Source organism: Odocoileus virginianus, chromosome 4, assembly GCF_023699985.2.
Source record: "Odocoileus virginianus isolate 20LAN1187 ecotype Illinois chromosome 4, Ovbor_1.2, whole genome shotgun sequence".
Lineage (NCBI taxonomy): Eukaryota > Metazoa > Chordata > Mammalia > Artiodactyla > Cervidae > Odocoileus > Odocoileus virginianus.
Genome location: NC_069677.1, coordinates 76,903,660 through 76,922,684, shown reverse-complemented (window position 1 = coordinate 76,922,684; position 19,025 = coordinate 76,903,660). Strand labels below are relative to the sequence as shown.

General features: G+C 36.5%; 1 protein-coding gene across 4 annotated transcripts in view; it reads left to right on the top strand.

Moving 5' to 3' along the window:
• Nucleotides 1–19,025, top strand: part of ATP2C1 (ATPase secretory pathway Ca2+ transporting 1) — a 147,159-nt gene that overhangs the window by 68,082 nt on the left and 60,052 nt on the right. For 3 of the 4 annotated variants that reach the window (XM_070466755.1, XM_070466756.1, XM_070466757.1), the window contains 6 exons: nucleotides 5,103–5,213; nucleotides 6,458–6,574; nucleotides 10,219–10,308; nucleotides 12,998–13,033; nucleotides 16,391–16,452; nucleotides 16,803–16,911. In XM_070466755.1, coding sequence (XP_070322856.1) covers nucleotides 5,103–5,213; nucleotides 6,458–6,574; nucleotides 10,219–10,308; nucleotides 12,998–13,033; nucleotides 16,391–16,452; nucleotides 16,803–16,911 — 525 coding nt within the window. Of the gene's footprint in view, nucleotides 1–5,102; nucleotides 5,214–6,457; nucleotides 6,575–7,560; nucleotides 7,874–10,218; nucleotides 10,309–12,997; nucleotides 13,034–16,390; nucleotides 16,453–16,802; nucleotides 16,912–19,025 lie in introns of those variants that run through there. The other variant, XM_070466758.1, reaches the window with a different exon arrangement.

Genomic DNA, 19,025 nt, shown 5'->3' with positions numbered 1-19,025 from the left:
TCTTTGATTCCAAGTCTGAATTTTGCAATAAGTCGTGAGACTCAGTCATAAGACTGAGCCACAGTCAGCTCCCGGTCTTGTTTTTGCTGACTGTGTAGAGCTTATCCATCTTTGTCTCCAAAGAACATAATCAGTCTTTTTTCAGTGTTAACCATCTGGTGATGTCCATGAGTTGCCTCATGTCATTGGAAGAGGACATTTGCTATGACCAGTGTGCTTTCTTGGCAAAACTCTGTTAACCTTTGCCTGTTCATTTTGCACTCTATGGCCAAACTTGCCTGTTACTCTTGCCAGGTATCTCTTGACTTCCTACTTCTGCATTCCAGTCCCCTATGATGAAAAGGACATCTTTTTTTTTGATGTTAGTTCTGGAAGGTCTTGTAGGTCTTCATAGAACATTTCAGTTTCAGCTTCTTTGGTGTTAGTGGTTGGGGCATAAACTTGAATTACTGTGATGGTGAATGTTCTGCCTTGGAAATGAACCAAGATCATTCTGTAATTTTTGAGATTGCACCCAAGTACTGCATTTTGGACTCTCGTTGACTGTGAGGGCTATTCCATTTGTTCTAAGGGATTCTTGCCCACAGTAGTAGATATAATGATTGTCTGAATTAAATTCACCCTTTCCCATCCAGTTGAGTTCAGCACTTCTAAAATGTTGATTTTCAGTCTTGCTATCTCCTGTCTGACCACTTCTGATGTACCTTGACTCGTGGACCTAGCATTCCATGTTCCTGTGCAGTATTGTTTTTTTTTTTTACAGCATCAGACTTTACTTTCACCATCAGACACATCCACAGCTGGGTGTCGTTTTGGCTTTGGCTCAGCCTTAGTGACTATTTCAGTTTCTCTTCCTTTGTGCTATTCTTGTTAATGTCTGTCTCCCTCCAACTGTCCTCCCCCTCATTTTGCTCTTTGTTAAGTTCTAAGGGCTGAGCGCAGAGTCAGATTCTCAATAAATACAGGTGTTTGTTGAAAGAGCAATGAACAAATTAAAATATTCTTTTTTTAATTGAAGGATAATTGCTTTACAGAATTTTGTTGTTTTCTGTCAAAACTCAACATGAATCAGCCATAGGTATACATATCCCCTCCCTTTTGAACCTCCCTCCCATCTCCCTCCCCATCCCACCCCTCTCGGTTGACACAGAGCCCCTGTTTGAGCTTGCTGAGCCATACAGCAAATTCCCATCCGCTGTCTGTTTTACACATGCAGTGTAAGTTTCCATGTTACTCTTTCCATACATCTCACCCTCTCCTCCCATCTCCCCATGTCCACAAGTCTATTCTCCATGTCTGTCTCCACTGCTGCCCCGCAAATAAATTCCTCAGTACCATTTTTCTAGATTCCATATATATGCGTTAGGATATGATATTTATCTTTATCTTTCTGACTCACTTCACTCTGTATAATAGGTTCTAGGTTCATTCACCCCATCAGAACTGACTCAGATGCATTCCTTTTAATGGCTGAATAATATTCCATTGTGCATATGTACCACAACTTCTCTATCCATTCATCTGTTGATGGACATGTAGGTTGCTTCCATGTTCTAGCTATTGTAAATAATGCTGCACTGAACAGTGGGATACATGTATCTTTTTCAATTTTGATTTCCTCAGGGTATATGACTAGGAGTGGGATTGCTGGGTCATATGTTGGTTTTTTTTTTTTTTTCTCCCATTTATTTTTATTAGTTGGAGGCTAATTATTTTGCAATATTGTAGTGGTTTTTGCCATACATTGACATGAATCAGCCATGGATTTACATGTGTTCCCCATCCTGAACCCGCCTCCCACCGCCCTCCCCATCCCATCCCTCTAGGTCATCCCAGTGTACCAGCCCCGAGTGCTTGTCTCATGCCTCCAACCTGGACTGGCGATCTGTTTCACTCTTGATAATATACATGTTTCAATGCTGTTCTCTCAGATCATCCCACCCTCGCTTTCCCACAGAGTCCAAAAGTCTATTCTATACATCTGTGTCTCTTTTTCTGTCTTGCATATAGGGTTATCGTTACCATCTTTTTAAATTCCATATATATGCGTTAGTATACTGTATTGGTGTTTATCTTTCTGGCTTACTTCATTCTGTATAATGGGCTCCAGTTTTATGCATATCATTAGAACTGATTCAAATGTATTCTTTTTAATGGCGGAGTAATATTCCATTGTGTATATGTACCACAGCTTTCTTATCCATTTGTCTGCTGCTGGGCATCTGGGTTGCTTCCATGTCCTGTCTATTATAAACAGTGCTGCGATGAACATTGGGGTACATGTGTCCCTTTCAGATCTGGTTTCCTTGGTGTGTATGCCCAGGAGTGGGATTGCTATATGTTGGTTTTATTTCTAGGTTTTTAAGGAGTCTGTGTACCGTCTTCCATAGTGGCTGTATCAATTTACGTTACCACCAACAGTGCAAGAGTGTTCCCTTTTCTCCACACTCTCTCCAGCATTTATTGTTTGTAGACTTTTAATGATGGCCATCTGACTGGTGTGAGATGATATCTCAGTGTAGTTTTGATTTGCGTTTCTCTAATAATGAGCGATGTTGAGTGTGTTTTCATGTGTTTGTTAGTCATCTGTATGTCGTCTTTGGAGAAATGTCTGTTTAATTCTTTTTCCCACTTTTTGATTGGGCTGTTTGTTTTCCTGGTATTGAGTTGTAAGAATTCATTTGAATCAGTTCTAATGAGATGGGTGAAACTGGAGCCCATTATACAGAGCGAAGTAAGCCAGAAAGATAAAAGACCATTACAGTATACTAACACATATATATGGAATTTAGAAAGATGGTAACGATAACCCTATATGCAAAAAAAGAAAAAGAGACTCAGATGTATAGAACAGACTTGTGAGCTGCTTTTATGTTTTGGAAATTAATCCTTTGTCAGTTGTTTCATTTGCTAGTCTCTCATATTCTGAGGGTTGTCTTTTCACCTTGCTTATAGTTTCCTTTGCTGTGCAAAAACTTTTTAAGTTTAATCAGGTTCGACTTGTTTACTTTTTTTATTTCCATTGCTCTAGGACGTGGATCATAGAGGATCTTGGTTTGATAAAATATTCCTATGATCTATATAACTAAAACCCATCAAAGTTGGTCAATGTCAGTAACATTTGCTTAAAAAGATAATAGGACTAAAACTTAATGATCTTATAGTTTTAAGTCGACATGGAGCCTAGGGAGAATAAATACAGTTAGCATCACTGCCTTTCACCAAGAATTTTCTGTGCTGTGTCCCCCCTATGTTGTGGAAACCAGTTCTTACAGTGAATGGCCATCCAGCTCTGCCACCATCCCTAGCATCAGGCACTCTTCAAGTTCTTCCAAGTCCTGATGTTGGTCTTCTGTAAAGACACCCTTTGGTTTTGGGTTGCCCTCTTCCTTTCTTATATTTACAGAGTTATCTTATCGTTTGTTAAATGAAATAGTCTCACTTCCTTCTTTTGACCTCTTTTGGGCCCATATAATGCTCTTGAGAAATTTTATATAGTGTATTCCAACATAGATGCTATTTATGTATCAGCTACCAAAGGATAACTTTTTAAAAAGTGTTTTTATGAGTAGTGATATATTTAATAGAAGAACTGTTGCAAATCTAGCTTTATTAACCTTAATGATTTGCTTCTTTACTGAGCTCATTATATTATTGAGAATGTACATATAAATATTAGTTTTGGGGAAAACAGCTATTTCAGTGCTTATTACTAGTTGGGTGAATGCTCCATAAATGGATGTAATCTTCAGACAGCTTTAGGCACTATTTATCCTCACATATGAAGAAGCTGATATATATGAACCTTAGAAATAAAAGATTTTCTTAATCTCATTGTCACTGCAGGCAATGGAAACATTTGATCCTTCTTAATTATTTCACAAGATAAAATAACCATGTTGAGAAAGGTAGTTTTCAATTTCTTAAGAATTTTTGGTCACTAATATCTTATCATTAAAGGAAAAATTATTATGCTTTTTTCTTTAAAATACTTAAATATTTATTGCCTTTGTAATAGGTGGGATTAGAAAGCATGCATATGATTGTTCCAGAGCTTGGTTATTTGCTATTGCTATTTACTATTTTTTGGAGTAAGTACAACCTTTGTTTTTTTTTTTTTTAGTGAATAGAGGCCTCTATAGTGATCCTTTATGATAATAAAAGCTTAAATTATTATTCTTTCACCTTATATGTTGTCTTTAAATTGTCTTTAGGGGAATATCTTATGCAAAGTTTGTTGATTATCAAGATTGAGAACATTTCACCTGATAGCTTAAAGATTCGTGTCTCGGCATTGAGATGATCACTTCATTTTCAGTGTTGCTAAATCAGTGGACGTGGGGCAGCAGCTCAATTGTTTTCTTCTCTAAAGTCTCAGTGTGTAACGTTTGTCTCTCTTTCACATACCTTGTCAAAACTGTCTACAAAGAAGTCTGGGTTGGGGATTTATTTCTAGAACTGTGTTAAAACACTTCTGTAGACATTTGTTTATGAAGCTACATCAGGTAGGTGTCATGGTTCCCATCATCTCTAAGATTCATTCTGCCTGTCCCTTCGCTCCGCCTGTGTGTCCTCTGCTTGTCTGGTCTCTCTGCTTTCCTTTTCCTCTAGTTTGGGAATGGATCTGTAAGTCCATTCCATGTGATGGTGCTTTGGCCGAGTAGCCTGGTGTCCGGATAGTTAAGAAATGAGTGATCAACAGTAGTAGTTAAAATGGAACAAGCTTAGCTGTTCCTTGTACCTCATGTTAAACATAATGAGTTTAGAGGATTATGACTTTGTAACAATTGGAATCTGCTAGACAGGACACCTGTTTTACTTTTTACTGATTAATTTGGTGTAGAAATAGCATCTTTTTTTGCAGTATGAAAATTATTTTGTGTTCTAGCTTTCACTGGTAGCTTATTTTCTGAAATGTGCTTTTTAGAGTAGCATGTTAGTATAAAATTATCTTAATAGGACTGGATACTCTATTAGTTTGAAAATATTTGTTTTCTAACTGTGATAAAAGTTTCTGGGAGCATTTGAATTTTCATTTATTCTGGACAGCATTAGAATTGTTTAGTATATGCAAATATTTTTCCTTTGGTTTTGTTTCCCAGGTTGCACGTTTTCAAAAAATTCCTAATGCTGAAAATGAGACAATGATTCCGGTATTGACATCAAAAAAAGCAAGTGAATTACCAGTCAGTGAAGTTGCAAGCATTCTCCAAGTAAGTTCTTGGTGGGGAGGAAGGGCGTGTATAGTAGAATGAGCCATTTAGCTAAGTGCTATCCAGTAGAATTTTCTGTTCTGCAGGTGAGTGTGGCTAGTGGTTCCCTGATAGGACGGTGCAGCTCTGGATCCATAGTGTTGTTGGAAACTGTTAGTACTATGTGAAGATTAGTTGGATTAGGAAAATAATCAATTTAATTATTAACATAAGTGGAGTTAGGAGTTTTATCCGTTTTTATGTTTTCTACTGTAAAAGCTAAATATAAGTTCAGAACTGCAAGTAAATTTTGCTTATGTAATTCAGTCTCTTCCTAGTTTTAAAGAGCACAATCTAATGGAACATGAGGAAAAGAATATTTTAAATTTTCTCTTCAGAATTCACATATTTTAATGATGGCATTAAAAGAATTGCATACCCCCCCTTTTTTTTGAGGTTTTTTGGGTCGGGTTGTATTTATACTCTTTTAAAGCCACTTACTCTAAATATATTTAGGTATCGCAAGACTCTGTTATTGACCTCTATTATAAAGCTTTTGTTCAGAGAAACTACTTCAGAGATGCAAGTAATTTCATTCTTTAATGATAGTTTAAAATAACAAGTCATGAGAGGTAGTGACTGAAGAATGTAGGTGGTGTTTGTAGGACTTAACTTCATTATTTTCAGTAATTTAGGAACCACAGATTTTCTCCTTGGAATAAATGTACAGTCTAAGAACAAAAGGTAATACCAGCCTCAGTTTTGATAGGCTCAGAGAACAAGAAGGATGCATCATCTTTTCGAGAAACTTAACAGTGGGACCCAAGAAAGCTAGTTAAAATATACTTAGAATTTGCTTTCTGTCCATTGTCACTGGTTTGTGTTGTTCCTCTTTCAGCATAAAGATGATAATTTTTTGTTTATTAATCTAGTTGCTTACATTAACACTTTTATTAAGGTATAATTTATATAGAATACAACATACTCATTAAATATACAATTTGTATTTTGGCAAATGTAGCCATCATCACAATTAAGATGTAGAAAATTTTCATCACTCTAAAAAGATTCCACATGTTTTTTTTGTAGCTGATCCTTCCATTGCTCCTGGCCCCAGGCAATCACTGATATGCATTGTCCCCATAGATTAATTTTGACTGTCACAGAAGTTCTTATGAATAAGACCATACATATGTACTGTTTTGTGTTTTCTCCTTTGTTTTCTGCTAATGTTTTCAGTAACTTTTACATATAAAATCTCATAGGCTGATCTTCAGAATGGTCTAAACAAATGTGAAGTAAGTCATAGGAGAGCCTTCCATGGCTGGAATGAGTTTGATATCAGTGAAGATGAGCCACTGTGGAAGAAGTATATTTCTCAGGTATATTTTTATTTTCTCATGCTGTGTAGTTTACATGTATTTTTGTTAATGCAGTTTTTTACTTTTGTGAAGTTATTTATGGAGAAACGAAATAATATTAAAAAAATTTTTTTTTACCTAATTTGTTTCATTTGTTAGAGTTTACTGTTAGGTTGGAATTTCTATAATTTTTAGTGTGTAAATTTTTAAGGGCTTATATCACATGGAGGTGATAATATTAATAGTAGTTTCCCTTGCAAGTGTCTTACATATATATTTTATTATAGAAATGCTAGTATTTTTTAAAATTATATGACTAGTTTAGAAAATTAGCAAAAGGTCATTTGAATCCAGACTGCCTGGTTACAAATTCCACCTTTCTTTAATAGCTTGTGTGTCCCTTGTTATCCTCTGAGTCTTAACTAGAAAATGGAGATGATAATCTTAGGAGATAGTAGCTATCAATAGAAAATAGCTATTTTTAATTATTAGGTTGGTGAAAAAGTAATTGTGGTTTGAGACTATGAATATTAAATCATTATAACTAGGCTCAAGCACATCTTTATTAATCAAAATAGGAACTATTGCAATCAACACATTTTTTAAATGAGAAATAACTTTGTTTATTCTTGTAACATAAAAATCTATGCTTTGGGATTTGACAAACTCTTGGAAAGCATTTTCTCCTTCTTGCTGGTTGTGGAAGCATTTGTCCTTCAAAAACTTGTTGAGATGCTTGAAGAAGTGGTGGTCAGTTGACGAATGGTCAGGTGAATATGGTGGATGAGGCAAAATTTTATAGCTGAATTTGTTCAACTTTTGAATTGTTGATTGTGCACTGTGAGGTTGGGTTTTGTTGCACAGAAAAATCGGGCCCTTTCTTTTGACAGATGCTGGCTTTAGGCGTTGCAGTTTTTGGTGTGTCTCATGGATTTGCTGAGCATACTTCTCAGATGTAATGGTTTCGCCAGGATTCAGAAGGCTGTATGAATCATGACTTCAGCAGACCAGCAGACAGTGACCGTGACCTTTCTTTGGTCTGCGTTTGGCTTTGGGAAGTGCTCTGGAGTTTCCTGTGGCTTCCCTGGTGGTTTCTTCTTGGGCCAGCCACTGAGCTGATTGTTGCCAGTTGTCATATAAAATCTGCTTTTTGTTACACATCACAATCGGATCAAGAAATGGTTTGTTTTCATTGCATAAAGAAGAGAAGACGACACTTCAAAATGATTTTTTTTGATTTGCCGTCAGCTCATGAGGCACCCTCTTACGGAGTTTTTTCACTTTTCCAAGTTGCTTCAAATTCTGAATGACCATAGAATGGTCAGTGTTGAGTTCTTTGGCAATTTCTTGTTTAGGATCCACCTTCAATGATTCTCTCAGTTGGTCGTTGTCAGTTCTGATGACCAGTCACTGCGCTCCTCACCTTCAAGGCTCTTGTCTCCTTTGCAAAACTTCGTGATCCACCACTGCACTGTACATTCATTAGCAGTTCTTGGGTCAAATGCATCATTGATGTTGTGAGCTGTCTCCGCTGCTTTACATTTTGAACTCAAGAAAATTGCTTGAATTTGCTTTTTGTCTAACATCATTTCCCTAGTCTAAAATAAACAGCAAGTAATAAGTCATTAGCAAAAAACAAAATGAGAAATGTCTAACATAACCACATTTATTTTAAGAATGTATTCCAATATCAAATGGCAAAGTTAAACAGTGCAAAACTGCAGTTACTTTTGCACCAACCTATTATATTTTATTAATATCTTAATCTTTTCAGAAAGATTTGCTGTAGGATTTTTCTTATCTTGATAGCAAGCATGTTAGTGAAAAGCTACTAAGCTCCTGTGGCCAATTTTTAGCTAGTAGAGTTAGTTTGTCAAACAGATTCTTTTTAGTAAAGAAACTTTGTAATGCCTTCTAATCTTTAGATTCTTTTTTAAAAAAGATGTGTGTTTAACTTTTCTAATGGGCCTTTCCTGTTAATGAACCAAAATTTACCATGTTGTTAAATGAATTTGTCTAAAGTAGAAAAACTGAATTTTGTAGTCCATCTTGTTTTTATGTTTTATATGTATTTTTGTATTCTCAACCTTTACCCTATTTCCACATCATCTAGAACTTCAGGAAGTTTATTCTGGATTTATAAATTACAGTGATGTGACTTATCACTGGATAATACGATTTAATGTTTTACTTTCTTGATCCTGTTTCAAAGCCGTAGTACTTGCATCATGGTATTGCTGTGAGAATGAAATGAAATAGTGCCTGTAATATAGTTAAGTAATAATTAGCATTAATTAGGAATGCTATTAATTATTGTTAAGCAGTAATTAGCATTAAATATCAGTTGTTAATTGTAAAGCGCTGAGAGACTCTTCACTCCTCTACAGAGAACAGCATCTTTGTTGTTCTACAGACATTTGTCTAGAGCCTGCCGTCTATCAGATAGTGTCCTTAGTACCACGGCACAGCTTTTGTAGGGGCAAATAAAATGATCGTGAACCTTGCTCTCAGAGTGTGATAATAGCAGCTAACGTTGGAGGGTTTTATAGTATACACAGTGCTTTAATATGCATTCTTGGTTAATCCTTACACAGTTTTTAGTACAGGGTAGTATTTTAGTAGATGAAGCACCTCTGGGGCTTAAAAAATTAAGGAATTGGATTCAAACACAGGTATTCTGACTCAGTTTGTGTGTGGTTTGTCAACCCTAAACCACATTGCAGTTGTAGTTTTATTTTGTTAGAGCAGTGATTTTCAATTGTCTGTGCTTTAGAGTCACTTGGGGGGATGTTTTAAAAATGCTAAAGCCTGGGTCCTGTGCCCAGAGATTCTGATTTGATTGCTCTGGTGTGAATGTGGACATTTGTTGGAAGTCCTTCACGAGATTCTGATGTGAAGCAGAGTTGTAGACACTGTGCCAGGGAACGGAACCATAAAGGAAGTGGGAGGTGGTGGCATCTGATTTCAGAGTTAATGATATCCAGAGGCTGAGGCTCTCCGCTGTGATGGATTCTTTGCAAAGTGACCTTGCAGCTTTGACAGCTATTGGCAGCGTTTCATCTGAGGAAGACACTCCAGCAACGGAGCTCTGACATTTAACTGGGGTGTCCAACAGGAAGGATTTGGGGTTGTTCTGATGCTTATTTGTTTTAAGAGCTTCCTGATTGAGTTGGTGCTGTGGTTTTTATTTCTTTAGATACTGTTGTCTCTGCTAGCTAGATGTCAGAGAAACCAGTGTTGGGAAAATCTTCAGCTTCTTCTGTGGCGAGGATCTTACTGTATGCTCTTAGCTGCGCTGGTGGGTGGGATCTGGTTGTTCCTATGGTGGGTGGGTCAACCACAGAATTGTAATCTATGCCCATTTACTTAAAATACAGTAATGATGAGAATGTTTGAAATTCATAAGTTAGGTATTCTAACCAGTGCTTAATATAAATCTTTAGTTTAAAAGTCATTTTCCATTTATTCTAGCCCCAGTAGAAATTCAGAACAGCTTATTGATTAATAAGTACTAAAAATACATATGTACTCTAAGAATTGGTCAATTCTTAGTTTTACATAATAATGCCCTGATAGTTGTTTTCTTTTTTTAAGGCTTTTGTTGTGATGGTATACAGCTATCATTCATGCAAAGCTGTTGAATTGCTGTTTGTTTTTACTTTCAGTTTAAAAATCCCCTTATTATGCTGCTTCTGGCTTCTGCAGTCATCAGTGTTTTAATGCATCAGTTTGATGATGCTGTCAGTATCACTGTGGTAAGAAAAATATATGTATTTTTAAATTGTTAGTTAATTGTATAAATTAGGATTGGCTTTTATTTTAGAAATGAAAGTCCTTGGGTCGGGAAGATCTCCTAGAGAAGGAAATGGCAACCCACTCCAGTATTCTTGCCTGGAAAATCCCATGGACGGAGAAGCCTGGTAGGCTGCAGTCCATGGGGTTGCAAAGAGTCGGACACGACTGAGCGACTTCAGTTCACTTACTGCTTTCTTCAGGTTTTTTTTTTTTTAGATTCTGGTTTTAGTTACAGTGATCTCAAGTAATGTTCACGGGTCTGTGATTGGCAACATTGGGAATTTTTTAACAACCTGATAATTTCACAGATGTGAAACATTTTATAATTTCCAATTAAATATTTAATTTCTTTTACTTTCCAGTTGAGAATATGTTTGACTAGTTGTGAACTGAAGCCTGACATTTTTGAAATTAAAAATATTTAACAATGCATTGTATATTTACTATGTAAAATTTTATTTTCTCCAGCTAGGTTATTCTAGGTTTCATTTTTTTTTTTTTTTTTTCTTGCCTCTCTGTTGCATTGTAGCAAAAAAATCTATAGTAAGTCTAAGCACTGATTAAAGCAAGTGTGTTATGCTTAACTGCACAGGAGAAGTGAACACAGAGCTTTGAAGTCTCCAGCTATTGCTTGTGGACTCCTGGGAGTCTATGTGATTCTTTTAGGGAGCATGTGAGGCCAAAATTACTTTCATAAAGCTAAAACGTTATTTGTCTTTTTGCTATAGACATTTGCGTTAATGGAGCAAAAGTGATGTGGGTAAAACCATTAGCGCTTTGGTCTGAATCAAGATAGTGGCATCTGTCTAGTAAACTGTCTAGTACTTAACTGTTTTCTTTTGCTGTTTCTCTTAGTAATGTTTTTGATAAAACAGTAAAAATTAATTTTACTAAATCTTGATCCTTAAGTATATACCTTTTTACTGTTCTGTGTGATGAAATAGAAGTACTCATTGAGGTATGGTGATTGTCCCAAGGAAAGGTTGTGTGCTGAAGTGAACTAGCCTTTTACTCCAAAGAATGACTGATGTTATTAAGACTTGAATAATTGGCATACTTTTTTTGAAAGTGAGTGAAATAACTTTGCACTACAAGAGAAACAACTGACAAAATTTGTTTCCAATGGTAAGATTTAAGCTTTCAGTAGTAACTGCTGCTGCTGCTAAGTCAAGTCAGTCGTGTCCAACTCTCTGTGACCCCACAGATGGCAGCCCACCAGGCTCCCATTCCTGGGGTTTTCCAGGCAAGAACACTAGAGTGGGTGGTTGCCAGGTCCTTCTCCAGTGCACGAAAGTGAAAAGTGAAAGTGAAGTCGCTCAGTCATGTCTGATTCTTAGTGACCCCATGGACTGTAGCCCACCAGGCTCCTCCATCCATGGGATTCTCCAGGCAAGTATACTGGAGTGGGTTGCCATTTCCTTCTCCAGGGGACCTTCCCAACCCAGGGATCGAACCCAGGGATCGAACCCAGGTCTCCCGCATTGCGGGCAGACACTTTAACCTCTGAGCTACCAGGGAAACTGGATAGCTCCCCTGTTTTAAGACCTTATTCTGTTGAGGTCAGTAGTGATTTCAGTGAATGTGATTTTTTTTACCAATTATAAAATGTGTCAACACTTGGAAGATTTGAATAACCCAGTGAATCAACCTTTTCTAAATGACCTGTGCATGATGATACAAAATATTCATTCACAATAGTAAGGAGATTGATTTTAATATAACAGACTATGAAAAGTTCACTGATCTAGTTTTATATTCTACATTGCAGATTGCTTTTAATGTTACTAGCAGTTGTCTAATTTTGGTGTGGTAGCTAAGAATAAAAACCACAATTATTTGAAAAGCCTTTTAAAATAAACTCCTCCCTTGTTCAACAGTATCTGTATGAGGTTGAATTTTTTTCATATACTTCAGCCAAATTAACATATATCAGTAAATTGAATGCAGAAGCAGATAGGAGAATGGAAAAACCCAAATGAATTTTTTGGCCAATGCAGTATTAAAGCAGACACCAAAGATAGGAAAATTGAAAACACTGCCACTTTTCTCACAATTTTGGGGAGGGGTATATTTTTCATAGGGCTTCCCTGGTGGCTCAGTGGTAAGGAATCCACCTGCCTACTCAGGAGACATGAGTTTGATCCCTGAGTCGGGAAGGTCCTCTGGAGAAGGAAATGGTAACCCATTCTAGTATTCTTGCTGGGAAGTTCCATGGATAGAGGAGCCTGGTTGGCTACAGTCTATGGGGTTGCAAAAGAGTTTTTCATAAAAAATATTGTATGTGTTAACATGTAATGGGCTTACGTTTTTTTAGATGAAAGTAGAAGTTAAAACCCAGTATTTAAAGACATATTTAATATGGTAAATATCAGTAGCTTATTAGTCACATAAACAAAAGCTGGTCCTCCGTTTGTAAAGGGGTCCTGAGATCAAAGAGTTTAAGAAACCATCCTGGAGGGGCAGACTCCTGTCAGCTGTGGGTTGTGCCACTCCTATTCCTCGAGGTGGAATTGTGATCCTTCCCTGGCTGTCCTGTGCTCAGTGTCTGGTGTCTTGGGGCTGCAGATAGAGTCAGAAGAATAAAATATGATTTAATAATTATTTCAGAAGTTACAGTGTCTGAAAAAGTTGTTTCTTTGTTTTGTTTAGGCAATACTTATCGTTGTTACGGTCGCCTTTGTTCAGGTGAGTAAGTCTATTTTGATAACATTATAAAATGATATTTTAGTTAATTGCTTCAAAAAATCAAGTTGGTTTATGTTAAAATGTGTAATTATTGGGGGATGCGTATGTTGGTCAGAATAATTTGCTCCTTGTTTTTGAAATAATTTCAGAAACAATAACTCTTCAAGGAAGTTTGTGGAATCAACATGACTGCTTTGATTTAGGCAGTGGCATGAAGAAAATCTAGTTTTCTATTTGATGGTGTTTCTATTTAAAGTTAACTGAAGCAGATGGAAACAAAAAGTATAGAAATAGAAATAAAATCCAGCAATAGACTTTTAACTTTTTTCCAGTTAAAAAATTGGGTCAGGGTTCAGACTCCTCGTTCATCCAAGGAAGGGATGTTCTGATCTGGATCGAACTCCCCCGTTCAACATAGGCACTGAGACAGTAAAGAAAATATATGAAAAGGAACCTTGTTTAAAAAAATTAATGTGAATAATGTACAGATAATGTCTGGATTTCTATTGACTAGTGTAGACATAAATAAAAACATGGGCTTAGTTTTATGTTTCTTTAAATATCTGATAATTTCTGTAGGTTTTAGAACAACATTGGCAGGTGTCATTTGATGGTTAAAAATTTGAAGCATCGTTAATAAGACTAGAAGAATTATTCTAGTTTAAGAAAAACTATAATATGTCATTTGAAGTTCATGTTTATAATCAAAAGAGCATATTTTAAGTGACTGTGGTTATTTTCACATCTGTGATATATTCCTTGGATATTTCCTGTCATCATCCAGGTGTCCTGTGATCATCTCTAGTTTAGTAATTTGTTTTATAGCCACCCAGGGTAGAAAAGCCGGTTGGAGTCAGATTATCTGCAACAACTTTGTGAGTTGCATTAGTACACCATCAGGGATCCTGTATCTAGGAAATGCTCTTTTATGTTTTAACATAAAAATTACCTTAAGGCATATTGAGGGCTAGTTTAGCAGAGGTCATTCCAGGCTGGATCTCATTCGTGGTCATTTGCATGGTATGACCGACCCATTGGACCAGTAACTGGAATGCTTTTGCATCACTAGTAGTGCTACAGATGTGTGGAGTGGCTTGTTTCCTAAGAATTCTTACAGAATTATCATTTTGTATGGAAGACCTTATGGGCTTATCTGGTGACTCACTGGTAGAGAATATGTCTGGCAATGCAGGAGATTCGGGGTTTGATCTCCGGGTCAGGAAGATCCCCTGGAGAAGGAAATGACAACCCACTCCAGGAGTCTTGCCTGAGAAATCCCATGGAGGAGCCTGGTGGGCTACAGTCCATGGGATTGCAGAAGAGTTGGACATGACTTAGTGACTAAACAACAACAACATCGAAGACCTTACTAGCTTGGTAAATAACTCCTACCCTCAAAAAAAATTCCACAAAATGACGATTTTAAAATTATATGGACTTTGACAAAAGAATGGTGTTACACACCTTAAACCTTAATGGCTGAACCAACTGCTAAATATCTTTATGATAGGTCCATTTGAAGGAAGACTCAGGAACAAATTGAAACATTTATGAAAAGCCCAGTTTCAGATTGGTAGTTCTGATTTTTTTATACAGATGTGAGCCTTTTCCTCAAATATGCTAATGACACAACAAAATATTCTACAAATGACAATTAAAAAATCCTCTGTACAAGGGTCTTATTTACTCTGTTGAACTTACATTAATGCTTTGTCAGAAAACTGTCAGAAATCTTTCAGAAAGTCTTCATTTTTTAGTATTATTTATATTTTTGTTTTTACCTATATTTTAGGAGTGCTTTTTATAGTCTTTTTATGTTTATGTCTGACCCACTATCCTTTCTAATCTCTATTTCCCATCCCTGTTATACCTCCTTGCAGCCATAAAAATAGCTAATTGTTCTGTATAGTTACATATTGATGTTGCCTTTACAATAAATTTAAAATTTAACTTTTAGGTGTTCATTTGAGATGGCTTTCAAGTTTTTGGTGGTATGTTGAAGGATCATTTTGATATAGAGGTATCTTTGTAGTTGTAGGGAGTAAAAGCTAAGAAGTTTAAAGAGGGAGGTAAAGATTGGGCAGCTTTTATGTCTTACATGACTAAGATCTAGGGCTGGCGAGTATTTTCTAGCCTTTTATGGACTTTCTGGAAAACTTCTAAACTTAATGTCCTTGGTATAGTTAGGGGAGGGGTGTGTGTAATTTTTTTTTTAATTGAAGTATAATTAACATACCATATTGTTAGTTTCAGGTGCCCTACATAGTGATTTGATATTTGTATGCCTTATGAAGTGATCACCATGATAAGTCTAGTAACCATCTGTCCCCATACAAAATTATTGTAATGTTCCTTATGCTGTATATTGCACTGGGTGTCTTGTGATTTTTATATTTACAGATTTACCTTACTGTCACATTTGTTCCTCTTGCCTTAGTAGTAAAGACAGATTTATTTCCAAGTTATTCTTATATAGCTTTGCATTTTCTACTTGAAAATGTTTGTGATGGATGTGCAGTTTTGATTAGTGCTAGCATTGCAGTCATTTCAGAACTCCCCCCACCCCAACTTTCACTTCCATTATTCTCCCTACTCCTTCTCTTCCCTTTTTAACCTTAGATCAGAAGGTTGGTGTACTTAGTACAGAATGAGACAGAAATGTTGCATGAAGTGAAATAGTCCATGGAAGTTGGACTAAATAGTGTGGTGAAGGATGTCTCTGACTCTAGCTGTGATTAGATGGATGAAGACTGAACCTCACAGAGTTAGGGCTCCTGAGAATTTCCCCTTTGGGTGATTCAGAGTCATGGGGAACATGTTTCTTGGAGTAGGGCAGCCATGTCTCACTCCTTGTTCAATTCATGTTTCTCCCACACAGACTTATTTCACAAACCTTTACAGTTGCCATGGGCCTGAATCTTCAGTGCCAGTGTTATTTGCATTTAATTGTCTGACTTCCTTGGTCATTAAACACTGGAAGTAAAATTGTCTTAATTATGAGGCTCAGTAATGTTAACTTTTAATGACTGAAAATTATATACTCTTTGGTTACACTAATATTAGTTTTCTTCACTTTCTTATCAGTAACTTAACCTTAGGTTTATACACCAAATATTGAAATATAGAATTGAGAATATTTAATTATAAAAGATTGTTTGGTCACTATAATTTAACATTATTTAATAAAGGACAAGCTTTTTTGCATGGGAGTATAACTAAAGAAAAAGATAAAAATTTGGTGAAATGTTAATGGTTTAGGTAAATGTTTAAGTCTAACATAGCATGTGTTCTTAAGAGTGTGCTTATTGCATTTCTTTATAAATATTTTTTCCTAATATTCTTTTTTTTTTTAAATAGGAATATCGTTCAGAAAAATCTCTTGAAGAACTAAATAAACTTATGCCACCAGAATGCCATTGGTATGATCCTTGTTTCTGATAACAGATTTCTACTCTTAAAAGTAGAAATTAAATGTGACTAGTACAGTATATCTTGTGGCCCAAGATTTGTCTGAACATAAGGTAGAAACCATTAATCTGACGTGAAAAATTCATGCTCTATTCATTATAGCAAGTTGTACTATTAAAACTTCTGTTACTTCTAATTTTATTGAGATTATTGAGACATGGATTTATTCAGCAGATACCTTTTGTATGTGACTGTGTGATAATGCAATATATTTTTCCCAGGCAAGCCCCCTGGAAGGAATTTCTTAAAGTAAGTGATCTTGCTTGCTTTCTTCAGGTGTGGCTCTTTGTTTATGTTGCAGTGTGCGTGAAGGAAAATTGGAGCACACACTTGCACGAGACTTAGTTCCAGGTGATACAGTTTGCCTTTCAGTTGGTGACAGGGTTCCTGCTGACTTGCGCTTGTTTGAGGTGAGTTTGATGTCTTAATCTGTTTGAGTAGCTCTAACTACCACAGAGATAAATTTACTTCTTACAGTTCTGGCAGCTGGAAGTCCAAGATCAAGGGGACCAGCATGGTTGCATCCTGGTGAGGACCCTCTTTCTTGTTCATTGCTGGTGCCTTCTTGCTGTGTCCTCATGGTGGAAGGGGCAAAAAAATATATCCAGACAAACCTATAATTCAAAAAGATACATGCACCCCTGTGTTCATAGCATCACTGTTCACAATAGTCAAGACATGGAATCAACCTAAATGTCCATTGATAGGAATGGATAAAGAAAATACTTGTTTACAATGAAGGTACATATATACAATAAAATACTACTCAGCCATGAAAAAGAATGAAATAATGCCGTTTGCAACAAAAAGAAAGATAACCCCATGTGATATTGCTTATATGTGGAATCTAAAATATGACACAAATGAACCTATCTTTGAAATAAATAGACTCAAACATAGAAAACAGACTTGTATTTGCCAAGGGGATGGGGATTAGGGAAGGGATGGAACAGGAGGTTGGGGGTAGCAGATGTAAACTATGATGTATAGAATGGCTAAACAACAAGGTCCTACTGTATAGCACAGGGAACTATATTCAGTATCCTGTGATAGATCATAATGGAAAAGAATATGAAGAACAACAGAATGTATAACTGAATCACTGTTGTATAGCAGGAATGAAAACAACATAAAATCAGCTGTGTTGTTTTTCGCTCACTAAGTCGTGTCTGACTTTTTGTGACGCCATGGACTGCACCATCCCAGGCTTCCCTGTCCTACAATGTCTCCTAGAGTTTGCTTAGACTCATGTCCATTGAGTTGTTGATGCCATCCAACCATCTCATCCTCTGTTTCCTCCTTCACCTCTTGCCCCAGTCATTCCCAGCATCAGTCTTTTTCAAAAGTATTGGAGCTTCAGCTTCAGCATCAGTCCTTCTAATGAATATTCAAGGTTGATTTCCTTTAGGATTGACTGGTTTGATCTTAACTGTTCTTTGAAATCAACTATACTATAATTTGAAATCAACTATACTTAAATTTTAATTTTTAAATAGTAGTTGAAGAGAGGCACCCTGGCCAGTTAATTGGTGGCTGCCAGAGGATTGGGCTTCCCTGGTTGCTCATATGATAACGAAACTGCCTGTAACGCAGGAGATTTGGGTTTGATCCCTCAGTAGAGAATATCTCCTGGAGAAGGGAATGGCTACCCACTCTAGTATTCTTACCTGGAGAATTCCATGGACAGAGGAGCCTGACAGTCTATAGTTCATAGGGTCACAAAGAGTCAAGACACAACTGAACAACAAACACTTTTGAGGGAGTGGTCAGACAATGACTTTAGATAAAGCAATCTTATAGACTACATGTACTTGTATGGTAGTACATTTTGCCTTTTTGGAAGCATAAAATATTTTCCATAATCTTCTAGGTAAAGTCTGTATCAGTATTTGAATAAGGAGTTCTTTGTAAGAGAAAATAATGTAAGAGAGAAAAAGCAGATTTCTTTTAACTGTTGAAAATATTTTACCTCTTAGCTGAAAATTTCTAGCTGAACTCAAAACGTTGACTGAAATGTACCAAGACTTTTCTTTACTTGGAGTTCTGAAAGGTTAATTCTGTTGGCACTTTCTTTTGTGACTCATGTGCCACATATCATTTTTTGAAACTGTCTTCACAATCTACGCATGGGGTACAGTTGCTACATCTTTTTTTCCCAAACTGAATTTTTGATAGGATGTTTTTCTAAATGTGTCAGACTTCTATTAGACAACTAATAGTGGCTTAGATCCAGGAAGCCATTTTCGTGACACTAGATCAGACCTTTCAAATCTGCACAGAAAGCCTATTTCCACTAGGAGTCAAGGGTGACTTGGGCCAGGCTTGGAAGTCTAAATGTAGAACCAGCCAGTTGGCATTGCGTAGAGACCCTTTTTACTTCAGGAATCCACGCACTTTGTTATAGGACAATAGCTTGGCTCACTGAGTAGATTCTGGTGTCTTTAGGGTTGTTCCTTAGTACCCAGGGCGAGTAAAATCCAAAGACAATGAGTGTGATTGAATAAGCACAGACCTCCCTTGGCTA